This window comes from Paramisgurnus dabryanus, chromosome 3, assembly GCF_030506205.2.
Source record: "Paramisgurnus dabryanus chromosome 3, PD_genome_1.1, whole genome shotgun sequence".
NCBI lineage: Eukaryota > Metazoa > Chordata > Actinopteri > Cypriniformes > Cobitidae > Paramisgurnus > Paramisgurnus dabryanus.
The window spans coordinates 47,098,426-47,115,671 of NC_133339.1; the positions used below are offsets into that span (position 1 = coordinate 47,098,426).

Genomic DNA, 17,246 nt, shown 5'->3' on the forward strand with positions numbered 1-17,246 from the left:
TAAACCCATCAGTACTCCCGCTTGCGTTTAAATGACTGCAGAGGGACTCGCCCCCAGTCTCGACAGACCACCCCCTCAAAGTAATCAAGACAGAAGCGGTCGAAATTGGACAGAAGAGACGGATTTAAATACCAGGAGTAAACGTGATGTGTCTCTCTTATCCACTTGTGATCTGATCGACGAAAACACATCTTAATACCAAGTATAAACAGCCCCTTAGTGTCTTTCGAGTAGGGATGGGCATGATTAATCGACGATCGATAATTGATCGTTAAGAATTTAGTCGATGACGTTCATTTGTTATTGATTAATCGAATACTTTTTTATCTAATGCAGGTTTCGTTGCCTAGCGTAGCGTGTGTCTTGAAGCAATTAAATGAATTTCACTGTGTGGCAGCAATTCAACATTTTACCACCAGGGTGCAATATTTGACACCATACTCCGTTATCTGTGACCTTCCGTTTTGATTTAAAAAAAAATAATCATGAAGAGGTCATGATTTTTTGGAACGAATGAGGTCTCTGTTTAGGAATGCGGCTCGCAGCTGCAGGTTCCGCTGCTTTAGAGTGCCGCATATTCAAGCGCGTATATGGTCCGTTTGTCTAACTAAATGTAGTTCAACTGTTTGCCACAAGTTGATCTTGTAATAAAGGTCTCATGGAGGAAAACACGCTGTATTTTTGTATTCAACATTTTTGAATAATAAGTTAAATAATTATTTTTTATTATAAAAATATTAATGATTAATCGATAGTCGATCGTTAATTCTCCCGACAATCGACTAAAAAAATTTAATCGAATGCCCATCCCTACTTTCGAGTATTCTGTGAACGTGAGCATCTCTTTTATCATTAACCCTTTAGACATGTGTGCAGCAGGCACGTAATTTTATTTACAACACAAGTGACACTACTGTACGAACACATTTTGAATTTGTGCTCTTCGGAACATAAGTCACTGGCCGCCACTGGTATTGATTACCATTGGTTTTACTACAGTAACCATGTTTTTTCTAATGTAGTTAAACCATGGTTAATATTAGCCAGCTAAGTCAAGTAAATTACGTTAATCTTATATGCATATAATGCAAAAATATTTTTCTATCAAATTTTATCTCTCCAAAAATGTAAAAAGTTTGATTCAAAATATAAGATGAAATTTTCATATTACCGTAAATGTTGAATAACAGCCCTTCTGTGTTTACTGATGTTGTGATATTCAGAGACTGCAAGCATTACTGTCTGAAAACCTGGTACTGCAATGATTATTCGTTCATTTCATTCATAGCTTAGACTTCTGTTTCCTTAGTGACACTGCAAAAAAATGATTTCATGAAAAGTCAATATCGTTTATGTTTCCATTCTATATTCCTGCTAGTTTATCTTTAGAAAGCTTGGCCTCTGAGATTTTATAACTGTGTTGCTTTATGAAAGACAGAATTATGCATACAGTCAGTTCAGCATGTTCTGTTCACCTCATTTTTCTTTTTAGTTTTTTGTTCCCTTAAAGTAATAATTCACTCATGTACAACCAGAAGTACAATGGCCAGGCCCTTTCAAGCTACCATATAAGTATCATCAAATTAGTCCTTATGACTTATGCATTATCTTCCAGGTCCTCTGAGAGCATATTTACCTCCACATTTATATATTTAACAGATGCTTTTATCACATAGCATATTTTTATACAGTGCAAGCTATATTAATTTTTTTTTGGTCAGTTAGTATTTGCCTTGAACCCATAAAAAGATGGACTCCATTGTAAAAAAAAGCCAAAATATCTTACGCTGACGTCTTGCGCCAATGAAGTCATGTGGAGCCAGAGTCTGCTCAGTAGTGATTGTAAGGTGGAGCCAAGGTATCATAGCCCCACCCATCAAAGCCCCACCCATTTTCCACTTTGGCTCAATTAAAAACAAAAATCACTTGTTGTCAAACCCTTGGCATCTAATAACCAAACTTATTCGAAAAGTGAACAGTTAAAAATAAATCAACATGATAAGAAATAACTAAAATAACAGAAATCATTGTTGAAAAAAAATGTGAAGTGTAATTAGATTTTTTAAGTTTGGCTCACGTTCCATTCGTTTACATGGAGTGGGCGGGGTTTATGACATAAACCCTCAAAAATAGGCTGGGTTGTTTCAACTCATAATTGGGTAAAAACAATCCATCATAGAGTTATTTCTTAATTATTAAGTAACAATTATTTAACCAGGAAAACCTCACTGAGATCAATAATCTATTTTACAGGAGTGTCCTGCCCAAGATAAGCTGCAGAACAAAGAATTTCAAACACAAATAGACAAAACAACAATTACAACACACCAAAGGCATTAAAAACAGTTACACATCATAGAGTCGTCTCCTAGCTCCTGAATCATCAACTTAAAGTGATTCATGGACAGCAGATTTTGTAATTTCAGTCTCGACTGAAGAAAGTAGTACTAGACCTATCGACAGACCTTGACACAGTCAATCATCAGACCTGCCACCCTATCATGGCTAGAGATCAAGTGTACTCCCCTCCAATGGTTCAAATCTCTCCGACAGATCCTTCAGGGTGTCGTGGAAGGATGCACGGTCCACTGTTCACCAGATGGTCACTGGGGTCCCTCATGGATCAGTGCTTGGTCCACTCCTTTTTTCCATATACACAACATCCTTAGGACCTGTCATACAGGCACATGGCTTCTCCTACCACTGCTATGCTGATGACACACAGATCTTCTTCTCATTTCACCCTGATGATCCCACCATTGCAGCACGTATTACAACCTGCTTAGAAGACATCTCGGCTTGGATGAAGAAACACCACCTCCAGATGAACCTTGCTAGAGTTGCTTGTTTTTTTTTTGCACAACCCACGCTACAGCAAGACCTATCCATTCAACTTGCCAACACAACCATTTCAGTGGGCTAGTGGTTCATGTAGGTTGGTGGTTCAATCCCCGGCTCCACCGGACCAAGTGTCGAGGTGTCCTTGAGCAAGACACCTACACCAGCTGCTCCCGATGAGCTGGCTGGCGCCTTGCATGGCTGACACCGCTGTCGGTGTATGAATGTGTGAGTGAATGTGAGGCTAATTGTAAAGTGCTTTTGATGGCCATAGGTCTGTTACAAGCGCTATATAAATGCAGTCCATTTACCATTTCTCCTTCCAAACGGCAAGGAAACTTTGTGTTATCTTTGAGAAGAACTGTCCTTTTCATATAACATTGCAAAGACAACGGGATCATGCAGTTTTGCGTTATACAATATCAAGATGATACAGCCATATCTAACAGTGCATGCTGCACAACTTCTAATTCAGGCCCTTGTAATCTCCAGGCTGGAGTACTGCAATGCTCTTCTTGCTGGCCTTCCTGTACAGTCTATTAAACAACTCCAATTAGTTCAGAACGCAACACCTTGGCTCATCTTCCAGGAGCCCTAAAAGGCTCATGTAACGCCACTCTTCATCTTTCTCCACTGGCTACCGATTAAATTGTGTATCAGGTACAAGTCACTAATGCTTACTTACAGAACTTTCACTGGGACCGCACTAGTCTCGCGTAGCCAGACCTTCAATACTGAAGGTCTGGTGTTTTTAGCTGCTTTTTCTGGACAAAGCCCATCTACGAGGCTGTTTGACCGACTTGTCAAACAACCAATCACAGTTTGTTTCGTCTAGCCCCACGTTTCGGACTCCCAACAATAACGAGCCGGCTGGCAACAAGTCAGTTATTGAAATAACCAGCCATATCCGAATAGCAAAACATTACTCACCATAGAACAACGCTATGAACTTCATCATCTCCTGGAAATCCGGTTTATTTCAACAAATCAAAAGACAACTTCGTCATTCCCACAAGGTTTCCAGGAAAATGTACGATAAACATCAGACATTTAGCCAACATTCTGTGGGCGTGACGTCTGAGGCTGAGACTACAGTAGGACCACACCAGCAAACTTTCACACCTTCATACATTCCTACACCCCATCCAGAACCTTACGTTCAGCAAATGAGCCACACCTAGCACGTGGTGTTACCTTCACAAAGGGGCACTAAATCACGTTCCCACTCATTCTCCTTCACTTCTCCTTGCTGGTGGATGATCTTCCTATTGCAATCCAGTCCGCCACATCACTTGGAACATTAAAAAAACAATTAAAAAACAATTTCTTCCGAAAATACCTAACATAGATATTGATATTGATGACATTTCTTTCTCTTCTCTCTTTTCAGTTAAAGAAAAAAACTCTCTTTCTGTTTCGGAATATTGAAAACTTCATATAAGCACCTTTTGTACTATTGCCTCCCTATGACACATCGCTTTTCTTGTTTCCTAATCTTTGTAAGTCGCTTTGGACAAAAGCATCTGCTAAATGCCTAGATGTAAATGTAAAGTAGTTAGAGGGAGCTGCATACAAGAAGATTTATCTCAGATTAGTTCTGGCAAATGGCACAGAGAGAGTAAAACATTTATGAGATCGAAGAGAATATTACCCAACATGTTTCTGTTGGGTTAAACAACTAAGTTATGAAAGCAACAACCTTAAAATGAATTTATAAATGATTAAATACCAATGCATTTTTCTTCGCATGGATAAAGGCGGCCAACAAACCATATTATACAAAGTGCAATGATGAGTTAATGGCGTACAGCCGGATATAAATTTTAATGCACCATGATAAACAGCATCCAGAGGAAAGAAGTAAAGATGAAACAAATTGATACCATTCATCGCAATAATCAAGCACAAGCAAGAAAGTAGCAGAAACTAGTTCTCACATTAAAAAAATACATCAACCCCCCCCCCTGTTTTGGACCCCAGGGGGTTAAAGGAAAAACAAAACTTGTTTCGAAAGTATAAACCAAGCTCGATTCTTAGTTTTTTCTTTATTTGAGTAATGTTGGAACTAAAAGAAAATGTGTTGTTTTTACATAACCCAACAGTTGTGTTTGACCCAATTATGGGTTGAAAACAACTCAGCATTTTTTGTAGTATACTGCAGCTCGCCGATACGATCAAGATGTTTTGGCTTCACTTTTGTCCTATCGTTTAAGCTAAAGGAATATATCATTGTTTTATGTGAGGAGCAGATGAGAATTTAAGACACTGTAGTACAGTAGACACTTTAATGATAAATGCTAATAAATTACTTGCCAGTATAGTGAAATACAACACATTTGTGTTATCTGGCATGCATCCATAAAGCTTTTAATGTGATTACTGTTAAGATGACAGGATTTTAAATTGACAGGTTTAGGTGGCTGATTGATGTTTTGGCATCAAGTGTTGACGGATTGTTAAAGCAATCTGCCAAAAAAGAGAAGTCTGCTGTCTTTTCCTTTGTTTCTAAGCAGCAGAACTTAAAACTAAATTGAGACATTTTAATGTCAGCTGCTGACACATGCAGTCTGTGTGTCATATGTTGTATTTGTCACACAAGTGTCCTTTAAGTATCTCAGCAGCAGTCCCGTGTTTAACTTCAAGGTGACCTCTCTTTGTTTACCTGCACGATGAGAATTCATCCGGCCATTTTGAGTGGCACATATAGCCACGGCTCTATCGTCACTCTGCAAACAACAAACGCGCAGACAGTCTCCTGCTTTTATTGGGAATGAGATTTATATCAAGATAATTGATCTGCCTGTTCTCTCAGCGGAAAAGCACATTAATACGGCACAACCACTGAGCGATCCGCCCAGCAGCCCCTGAAGCACAATGAGCTGTCACATGTCAAACTGCCAGGGCTTCTTCACAGACCGGAGGCTGCGCACAGGGTCAGGGTGACCGTGGCAACCGTTCTGCCAATCACAGCACAGTATGATGAAAACGGCACAGGCAGAGATGAGCTCAGAGCGCTTTTAGCCACAGTGCAAGGTGATGGAGACATATTATTTTAGATGCATTTAAATAAATGTAATTTTTTTTACTAACACATTTACTATTTAGGGGCTATCATTTCAAAAGTTTTAATTCTTTTTTCAATTTTATAGTATAGTATTTAACATATAGTATTTTGAATGTGCAATACTTCATATATAGTATTTTGCTATTGGATCAACCTACTGCTTCCTATAACTTTAATTTAATAAAAAAATAAAAAATGAATTCCCATAAAACTGTATAATATAGTATTTAATATATAGTATATTTTCTGTAGGATCAGTTATGTCTCTCTCTCTCTAAGGTTTTTTCCCTAGGACTTTTTTCCCTGCAGGGTTTTTCTCAAATTAGTTTTTTTCAACTCCTTGGGAGTCAGCTGACATTAGCTTAATTTAGATCTTTCTTTTATACGTTACATTATTACTCTGCTGCTCACTGGTGCGGTTTATTCTGAGCTGCTGTACTTTGCTAGTTTGGTTGTCCTCTGATTTTATTTTGTGTTTTCTCTTGCTTTTATTAATGTAAAGCTGCTCTGAAACAATTAAACAATAGTGAAAAGCGCTATATAAATAACATTTAATTTAAAAATTGTCTGTCTGTCTTTGTTCAACATCCCTTCTGTCCTCTATCTAATCATCTGTCTGTCTGTCTGTCTGTCTGTCTGTCTGTCTGTCTGTCTGTCTTTGTCCAGCATCCCTCCTGTCCCTCTGTCTGTCTGTCTTTGTCTAGCATCCCTTCTGTCCTCGATCTAACCGTCTGTCTGTCTGTCTGTCTGTCTGTCTGTCTTTGTCCAGCATCCCTCATGTCCTCTATCTCTCTGTCTGTCTGTCTGTCTGTCTGTTTGTCCACATCCAGCATCCCTCCTGTCCCTCTGTCTGTCTGTCTTTGTCCAGCATCCCTCCTGTCCCTCTGTCTGTCTGTCTTTGTCCAGCATCCCTTCTGTCCTCTATCTAACCGTCTGTCTGTCTGTCTGTCTTTGTCCAGCATCCCTCATGTCCTCTATCTCTCTGTCTGTCTGTCTGTTTGTCCACATCCAGCATCCCTCATGTCCCTCTGTCTGTCTGTCTTTGTCCAGCATCCCTCCTGTCCCTCTGTCTGTCTGTCTTTGTCCAGCATCCCTTCTGTCCTCTATCTAACCGTCTGTCTGTCTGTCTGTCTGTCTGTCTGTCTGTCTGTCTGTCTGTCTGTCTTTGTCCAGCATCCCTCATGTCCTCTATCTCTCTGTCTGTCTGTCTGTCTGTCTGTTTGTCCACATCCAGCATCCCTCCTGTCCCTCTGTCTGTCTGTCTTTGTCCAGCATCCCTCCTGTCCCTCTGTCTGTCTGTCTTTGTCCAGCATCCCTTCTGTCCTCTATCTAATCGTCTGTCTGTCTGTCTGTCTGTCTGTCTGTCTATCTGTCTGTCTTTGTCCAGCTTCCCTTCTGTCCTCTATCTAACTGTCTGTCTGTCTGTCTGTCTGTCTGTCTGTCTGTCTTTGTCCAGCATTCCTCATGTCCTCTATCTCTCTGTCTGTCTGTCTGTCTGTCTGTCTGTCTGTCTGTCTGTCTGTCTGTTTGTCCACATCCAGCATCCCTCCTGTCCCTCTGTCTGTCTGTCTGTCTGTCTGTCTTTGTCCAGCATCCCTCATGTCCTCTATCTATCTGTCTGTCTGTCTGTCTGTCTGTCTGTCTGTCTGTCTTTGTCCAGCATCCCTCCTGTCCCTCTGTCTGTCTGTCTGTCTATCTGTCTGTCTTTGTCCAGCATCCCTCCTGTCCCTCTGTCTGTCTGTCTTTGTCCAGCATCCCTTCTGTCCTCTATCTAATCGTCTGTCTGTCTGTCTGTCTGTCTGTCTATCTCTCTGTCTTTGTCCAGCATCCCGCCTGTCCTCTATCTGTCTGTCTCTCTGTCCTTGTTCAGCATCCCTCCTGTCCTTCTGTGTGTCTGTCTGTCTGTCTATCCATCCATCCATCCATCCATCAATCATCAATCAATCAATCCATCCATCCATCCATCCATCCATCCATCAATCCATCCATCAATCCATCTTACACTTTCCAGAGAGGTTGTCTGAATCTGTCTGTCTGTCCTCGGGATCCTCGTCCAGCATCCCTCCTGTCTGTCTGTCTGTCCACATCCAGCATTACTCCTGTCTGTCTGTCTGACTGACTGTCTGTCTGTCTATCCATCCATCCATCCATCCATCCATCCCTCCAGCCATCCATTTCACCCATTCCAGAGAGGTTTTCTGAATCAGCACTATATTTTAGGCTTCGTCTGGCATATAAAGTCCATTATTTCTCTTTGATTCGGGAAATCGAGTGAATCATATTGGTGGAGGGTGATTTCAGAGCGGAAAGCTTGCTTTGTTCCTCAAATGAAAATATATGAAGTCTTTTCCATTAGTGTTTCGACAGCATAGAGGCAGAGGATATAAACAGCACTTCGAGCTAATGGCTAGTTGAAATGCTAAAGGATTTTTCTCTTGGCTGTATAAAGTTAATATACTGCAAGTTTTGTTAGGTTTGGTAAAAATGAAGGTTTTAGAGATGAGAGCAAGAATAAAACAATTCGAATGAGATATCTTTAAACAGAACTCTAGAAATAAAGAACCCAAATAATCTCAAAAACATTGTCATAAAAAAAGGTTTTACATCAGACTTGCTCATGACCAAATATTCCTGTAGTTCAGGTGGTAGAGCATGGTGTTGATAGCACAAAAAGTCATGGGTGAACACACTTGTATAGCTTGAATGAACTGTAAATAAAAGCATTTGCCAAATGCATACATGAAAATTATCTCTGCATGCTACATACATAACTCATTATTCTTGCTGTTTATTTCCTTTAATAAAAGAAACCTCTAATAACTGCAGTGTTGGCTGAGATTATTGGTTATGAGCAGTAACCTACAGTATAAGCAATCACTTATTCCTCTGGGTTTGCTTGTTTGATATACAACTCTGTTGTGTTGCAGGGTATTATTAGTCTTACCGTTGGGAAAATGTCTATACTTATTCCCAGAAAGATCTTACAACTCTTTCCGGGGAGAACCATGTAAAAGATTTCTATGAGGGATATCACTGCAGTTGGCAGTTAAGATCTTGCGGTTTATTGCACGTCTGGCTGGATTGTAATGCTTATTTTCTGTGCCTGTCTGTCTGAGTCTTGTAATCTGTCTGTCTGAATGCAGGCTAGGTAAGTGGAGTGAACATGCACCTGCAGGTTGTTTCCTGCCGAAATCTGTTCTGCACACACACACACACACTTCTTAGATAGCACATTCAGCTGTGCAGCACGCACAGTGTCTGTGTTTTTGTCTGCCCGTGTCAGGATATATGTGTAGTAGGTTGCAATATAAGGCTTTCATTACTGCAATTTGATTTGAACAGTTAAAATAGTTTACAGGCCCATTGCTAAAATGTAATAGGTAAATCCTTCCCCCTTTCTGCAGCTTAATTGGTAGAGCATTGTATTAGCAGCACAGAGATTATGGGTTTGAATCTCAGGTGAAATACCTTGAATGCACCATAAGGCCATGTTTACATTAGAGCATTTGCGTTTTAAAACGGCATTTTAAAATGAAAACGATCATCGTTTATACTGGCATTTTAAAAAGAATCTTCATCCAGACTATACACCACCATAAAGGCATGAAACATGACCAATCACGTAACTGGGCATGCGCATAAAAGTGTAAAATAACTTATTACTCTAATAATAGCTTACCTTTGCGCGTTTATGCAGCCTAGGGGTGTGCGATATTGACAAAAAGTCATACATGGGTCCTTTGCTGGCAACTATAACAGACACTATTTTTGAACCTATAAAAATGTGTTTGGGAAAGTCTTATACTGTTCTATTTCCCTCCTACAACATATTAATATGATTAATAGGTTAATTTTGATTTTATAACTAAACAGAAAGGTCTTTATGATTTAAAAAGAAAGCATTCAAGTGAACAGTACTAAACAGTAGCGAACTTGAAGCAAAAATAAATTTCAGCAAATGCAAACTTCAATCAAACACAGTAAGAGGTGAAGTATTGCTTTAGCCTACCAGAAATGCGTATTGCTTTAGCCTACCAGAAATGCGTATTGCATTAATTTTTAAAAGTGTGCGAGGTCCGTGCACTTCCTCCGCTAGCAACACACAAATAGCTAAAAGCGCAAGCGCCTAAACGAGCATTATATTAATTACGTTGAGTTTATTGTTTTTATTAATTTATATTCACAAAACGTATCAACAAAACATCGATTAAAATTAAGAGACGAATTATCTGAAACGAAATTCATTTTAAAGTAGCAAACAAAACTTACATTAAACTGGAAAATAATGTCTGACCCATTACAATTCTCACTTCATATTGGCCTTTACAACGCCTATATGGCGTTTAAAATTACAGTCTATCTTTCGTAAGCTAACTAAATTTAAACAAAACATAAACACTTATACTGTTCTAGCTCCCCATACAACATATTAATATGATTAATAGGTTAATTTTGATTTTATAACTAAACAGAAAGGTCTTTATGATTTAAAAAGAAAGCATTCAAGTGAACAGTACTAAACAGTAGCGAACTTGAAGCAAAAATAAATTTCAGCAAATGCAAACTTCAATCAAACATAGTAAGAAGTGAAGTATTGCTTTAGCCTACCAGATATGCTTATTGCATTAATTTTTAAAAGTGTGCGAGGTCCGTGCACGTCCTCCGCTAGCAACACACAAATAGCTTAAAGCCAATAATTTATATTCACAAAACTTATCAACAAAACATCGATTAAAATTAAGAGACAAATTATCTGAAACGAAATTCATTTTAAAGTAGCAAACAAAACTTACATTAAACTGGAAAATAATGTCTGACCCATTACAATTCTCCCTTCATATTGGCCTTTGCAACGCCTATATGGCGTTTAAAATTACAGTCTATCTTTCGTAAGCTAACTACATTTAAACAAAACATAAACACATTAAACCCAACAATACTCAAACATTAACTCTTTCACCGCCAGCGTTTTTAGAAAAAGTTGCCAGCCAGCGCCAGCGTTTTTCATGATTTTCACCAAAGTTTAAAGCAACACTATGTAGTTTCCATGTAAAAATGACTTACAGCTCCCCCATGTGGTTGAAAAGCGCAACAGTGCCTGGTATCAGACACTCTTCTGCAGGCAGGGGGAGGGGCGGGGCTGTGTTTTCTACCCTCCACTGCCACTTTCAGAGTGTGCTTGTAGCAGCTAGGAGGCTGCTCAGGTTGCAGCAACAGTACAATTTGTCCAGTTAAAAGTTGTTCTTTCACTGAAATAATTTTAGAGACATTATTTAAAGGTAAAAAAAACTACATAGTGTTGCTTTAATGCCTTCCAGAAAATGTTCTTCTTTAAATATATAAACATACAATATACCAAATGAAAGAACAGACCCTCTGCTTTCAAACAAAAAAAATCGTTTCATCCTACCTCTAGTGGTTCTTTTGCAATCAGCTTTTGAATATGGGTAGGTTTTTGCAAAAACACCATATTTTGAGCAAAAAGCAGAGATAATTCCATTTTTGTGACGGACTTTTCATAGAGATCCCATTCAGAGCGATCTTTAAAACAGACACGGACATGCAGCAGCTTGCCATAGGGCAATACTTCCGGTTTTAAAAAGTTGCGGAAGCGCGCCACCTGGTGGATAATAGCGGTATTGCGGAAAGACGGAAAATCTCGTCATTGGCTGGGAAGCGTTTTCTCTTAATTGACGAGATATCTCGTCAATGGCGGGGAAAGAGTTAATATAAAACAGACATTATCTATAAAGATACATGTTAAAACAATCCGATATAGGGTTTATAATAGCTGGTTGGTAGATGTTTACAATTTTTGGCAAAACCTCCGCTGCAAACCAACATTTACATGAATAAAATAATTTTTACTTTGAAAATGATGCGCTGTCACGTTAACGTCAGCTGTTCGTTTACATAAGACTCCGTCTACGTTCATTTACATTCAGCGCAACGTCTGAGTTCTCAAAACTAAAACAGGGTCTTCAGCATTTGCGAACGACTCCGTTTATGAGGGTCGAAAACGGTGATGTAGTGTAGATGAAAGGCGTAAACGTAGCAAAAGTAACGCGTTTTAAAGCATAAACACATTAATGTAAACATAGCCTAAGTTGCATAAAAGTGTCCACATGTTATGTTTCTTTGTGCAAAATGGTGATGTCTTGCATACAACTGGTTGAAATGATGTTGCATATTTTATACTGATTCAAAATAACATATGATGTAGTATGTACTGTAGTAAACAGAATTGCAGTAAAGAGATTGTGTGTTGATGTAGCCGATCTCTCTAGCAGCAGCAGCAATATTTTAGCTGTAGTCTATCTGTTAACTCTGCCTCTGATACTACCAGTGTCTCAGACTCTAACAAGCAATCTCATCTAACTTCCATCTCATTTCTCTTGCAGACAAACCAGGGACCAAGAGACACCTCCAGACTTCTTCTACTTCTCTGACTTTGAGCGGCACAATGCTGAGATCGCTGCATTTCATCTAGACAGGTAAGACTACAACAGCTGCAGAAAGATAGAGAGAGAGAGAGAGAGAGTATAAATGGGAGAGAGAGAGTTATGTGTGTCCATTTATTCCCACTTAAAGAGAAGATTTGGCTGTACTGATCCAATATATAACTGATCCAAAGACACCCACTTTACTAACTTGAATAACAATGAGCCCATATAACCTTTAGCATTGCCAAGAATGCATGCTTTTGCTTCCTGCTGCGTTTTCTTTGTTTATTCTGTCTTTATCTTCATTTGACATAAATGTTTAGACTTTGGAGGAAGTTTACAGATGGCAGGTCTAAGGTTAGAAGAGATGTTGATTTAGCTTGCACCTCAATCTGGAAATGTCATTGTTGTTGTCTAAACTTTAAATTGTATTTTTCCTTACGTTTGGACCCTTTTCTAAGATGTCTTGTGACATATCATGACATAGTCCATGTGGTGTTTGCCTTCAGTTTACCCATTGAAATACATTGGTAACTTCAAATCTTACTGTTCTTGCATATCTCATAATAAAATATGTAGCTAGACGTGAGATGAATAAGAAACAATGAGATCTGACGTTATCGTTGTGCTCCCACTTTTAAATTTAGCAAGGTTTTGGTTTAGATATGGCTAAATAAGTTCTAAATATTAATAAAATTACAAAATAATTAAGCCTCATGTAAGAAGAGAGCATGGCATTTTAAAGGGGACATTTCACAATATTTTTTAAGATGTGAAATAAATATTTGGTTTCCCCAGAGTACATATGTGAAGCTTTAGCTCAAAATGTCATATAGATAATTTATTATAGCATGTTAAAATTTTTGGGTGTGCCCTAAAATGCAAATGAGTTGGATGCAAATCCAACCACAACACTAAATGGCAGTGTCGTGGTTGGATAGTGCAGATTAAGGGGCGGTATTATTATAATAATATCCCATCTTTTTTAATAAGATGAACTATTTTTTTACATGCTTGCAGAGAATGGTTTATCAAAACTAAATTACTGCGTTGATCTTTTTCACATTATCTAGGTTGATAGAAGCACTGGGAATTGTAAAGCGTAAATATGGGAAAAAGTCAGATTTTCATGATATGTCCCCTTTAATATAAAACGATGGTAATACTTTACAATAAGGTTTTATTAGTAAAAATTAGTAAATGCATTAACTAACATGAACTAGCAATGAACATTATTCATGATTTATTCATGTTAGTTCATGGTACATTAACTTATGTTAACAGTTTCAATGTTTGATTTTAAAAATGTTTTAGTAAATGCTAACATTAACATTAACTAAAACAAAAAATGCTGTAGAAGTATTGTTCATTGATAGTTTATGTTAGATAATGCATTAATTCAGTAGCTGTGTTTACATGGACAATTGTTATCAGTTTAAAGGGCACCTATTATACAAAATCCACTTTAACGAGGTGTTTGGGCATAAATGTGTAATGGCAGTGTGTGACCACAACCACCCTATGATCAGGGCCGCCTTAACCTAATGTGAGGCCCTGGGGCTGAGAGGTTTTGGAGGCCCCCCATACCCTCAATTTATAGTCTCATTTTGAAAAAAAAAGTGTAATATCTATGTAATCTACATCACAAAATGTAGTTTTCCCTCTTTGACCCAGAAAACACCATATTATCATTAATAACATATCACTGAGCCCACTTGAGCATAAACACAAGACACTTTATTTAACAACCACAAACAGCAACTTGTGGTGAAAATAAAACCAAAAGTATATATGTTTATAAGCTTTATGTTTATATAGTTTTTAGAATATACAAATTTGCAGAAAATTGCCACTCACTAACTAAATGCTCACCACAGTTGTAAAAATATAAGAAGTTAAAGTTAGTTTTAATGTGAAAATGCATTAATGTTAACAAAAGATAAGTCTTTATAGACAGAATCTTGTTTTTTAATCAGTTATTTATTTTGTAGGCTATTGAAGATATAGTATGCATTGTATTTAGTATTTATGCATACTACGCATGTACAACGAACACGTATGATAAATATGCACAAAACAGACAGGGAACATACCTGTATATAAGATCTTTAGATAAGGAGATTATAAATATGAATGGTGCGATCAGGGGATGATCATTTGAGATGGTCTTGTCACGCTTTGAGTTGCACATTTACCGTTGCGTCGTCTTTCTAAACCAGATCTGTGTACTGTGAGCTTACATCGCGTCAAACTACAGCGCTCCAGCTGCGCACGCGTCACTGATATAAACGCGAGTAAACTTAAACTTTATAACAACGAACAGCATTAATGTTCTGGAACCCCATTTTTATTTGGCGGCACAGTTTCTTGCGCACCGTTGGAGAGACTTCTGCATGCCAGAGACGCAGCTGTACGAGCACAGAGAGAGTGAGCGCGCGCGCGAAAGAGAGAGAGAGACCTGCACCTCAGTGCTTATTATGAAATTTCGGAAATCACTCTTTCATTTGTTGGTGGATTATTTCCCGTTTCTCTGTCACACTCACTCTTACATGCAGGAATGCCAAGTTGACAACGCGCACTTAATTACATTACACGGAATAGAAAAATCTGTTACGTCTGATATTTTATTTATTCACAGTAAGTTACCACGGACCAATCAGCAGCCATGTAACGTGCAGTTAGAGTGATTGACAGACAACCTGACAAGTTAAAAAACAAAATGAACGTGAACTTGGGAGGCCCCTGAACTTGTGAGGCCCCTGGGCTTCAGCCCAGGTAAGCCCGTGCATTAAGGCGGCCTTGCCTATGATGAACAAAATCAATTAACCGCTTTTTTTTAATCCCCATTAAACAAAAGCAGTCTAATTAGACATGCTGTTTTGATTCTCTAAGCAATGTGATGTCACACTGCTAAAGCCCCGCCCAAGGCACTGACTGACAGCCCACAGTTTCTGCCTTCAGTGAGTTCAACGTTGTCTGTTATTTTTTTATGTGCCTTTTTGATCTATTTTAACCAAAGCATCTCTTTTGGTAAGGTAGCGAAGAGCAACAGCTCATTTGCATTCAAAGGTATACACATATATAAACAAGGGATGCTCCCACCCAAATAGGGGCATTTTGGACATAAAATAATAAATGATCTGTGGGATATTTTGAGCTGAGACTTCACAGACAGATTCTGGAAACTGATATTACATATTGTAAAGATGGGCATAATATGTGCCCTTAAAATGTTCAATTCAAATGGAAATTCTCCATGCAAACACGTCTTAATCGGAATAAAAAGAGCCAAATGGATAAAAAATTCAATCAGTTTGAGAGGGGTGGTTTATACAACTTGTAATCCGCTCAAAAGGAAATGTAAACACTTGATCGGATTAATAAATTAAACTGGGACGCTCTGCACATGTGCAATCTTCTTCTTTACTGATGGTTGGCAAACCCACTTAAGGGCCGTTCACATTATAACGATAAATATAACATTAACTTTAACAATAACTATATTAGCATCCACATTATAACAATAACTTTATGATTATTTGCTCACGCGCATGGGCACTCACGAAAATATTTGCCTGAATGACATTAACTTTTATTGGATATTTCTTGTAATAAAAACGTTTGCAATTATTTACATGTCACTGAATATGTAAATATGCTGTTCTTGCTGCATTACACAGCATCTATCTTTACACAGCGGGTAACCAGCAAATGTCCTGCTGCATTGGCTGTCAATGTTTTATCGTTCAAGTCGCTCAGAAAGTGATCCCAACGATATTGTTTGTTGTATCTTTATTGTTGTAGTTATAGTGTGAACTCTGCTTTTGTCTTTAATATAAAACGGCTTTCAAAACTATATTTTTATAGTTATAGTTATCATTATTGTTATAATGTGAACAGCCCTTTAAATGTGCATTTCCGCCACCTACTGGACCGGGGTGTGGAGCATATGCGCTCGTGCATTGACGAAGAATTTGCCTAATGACAATAAATTCAGTTTTGGTTGAACTATTCCTTTAAGTTTTAGACTGTAAAACTCATCCAGTACCGGTTGTGCTACAGATATAAATGAAACCTCAAATCTTGCATGTTGTTACCTGTCTGTTTGATCACATTTGCATCTGTAAAAAAAAACAGGCAAACAAATACACATAATAACCAATATATCCCAAAGATGGTATATTATAGAAAATCTGCTAAAACACACAAAACATCACAATGCCCATGGCAACCACCCATATAGCACCCAAGCATCAGTTTGCATATGCAAACACCACCCACATTAAGAAAAATGAATTAGATCTACAATCTGATAGCCTGTGTCAGTTTGAAAAGGTTTATTGACAGCTTCAGTCCAACCCTATTCAACAGTCTTTAAGAAGAAATTCACTCTGAGACCTTTACTTTGGCACTCCCCCAATCCTTTAACTAGAACACCTGTTGTGCAATGATATGCTTTTGAATGGACGCTGAGGGAAAGAAGTCTTCAGCAAGCACACACACGAGCTTCACATTAATGCACAAGAGCGCTCAGTGATGTCACATAGCCAAACTGACGATTATATTCTCGACGTCACTCAAGGTTTTTGGACAACGGCCTGGAAAGCACTTAGTGCGATCGAGTCGATACACCTTACAGTTCCTTGGCGGTAACACAGTGAATGTGAGAGCAGTCGAAACTCGGGAGGAACTCCCCGTTGACTTTAAGACGCCCCACAGAGAGCGGCTTTGTGAAGTCCGAGCGATAATTGAGTTTGTAGGAGCCACTTAATTTCCTGTGAGAACCTTTGTTTTGTCTTGTCCAAGACGCCCGTCATGTCCATTATTTTGTTTTAATTGGGAACTGGACAATGCGTGTTCTTATATGCCAATATAAGTGATAAAGCTGAGACGTTCGCAAG

At 38.4% G+C, this 17,246-nt stretch overlaps 1 protein-coding gene across 2 annotated transcripts in view; it reads left to right on the forward strand.

Moving 5' to 3' along the window:
- fam20ca (FAM20C golgi associated secretory pathway kinase a) overlaps positions 1-17,246 on the forward strand; it is a 99,250-nt gene that overhangs the window by 52,403 nt on the left and 29,601 nt on the right. For both annotated transcript variants that reach the window (XR_010530857.2, XM_065263091.2), the window contains exon 4: positions 12,304-12,396. Coding sequence is in view for 1 of the 2 variants with exons in the window: in XM_065263091.2 (XP_065119163.1) it covers positions 12,304-12,396 (93 nt within the window). In the remaining variant the exon portion in view is untranslated. The remainder of the gene's footprint in view (positions 1-12,303; positions 12,397-17,246) is intronic.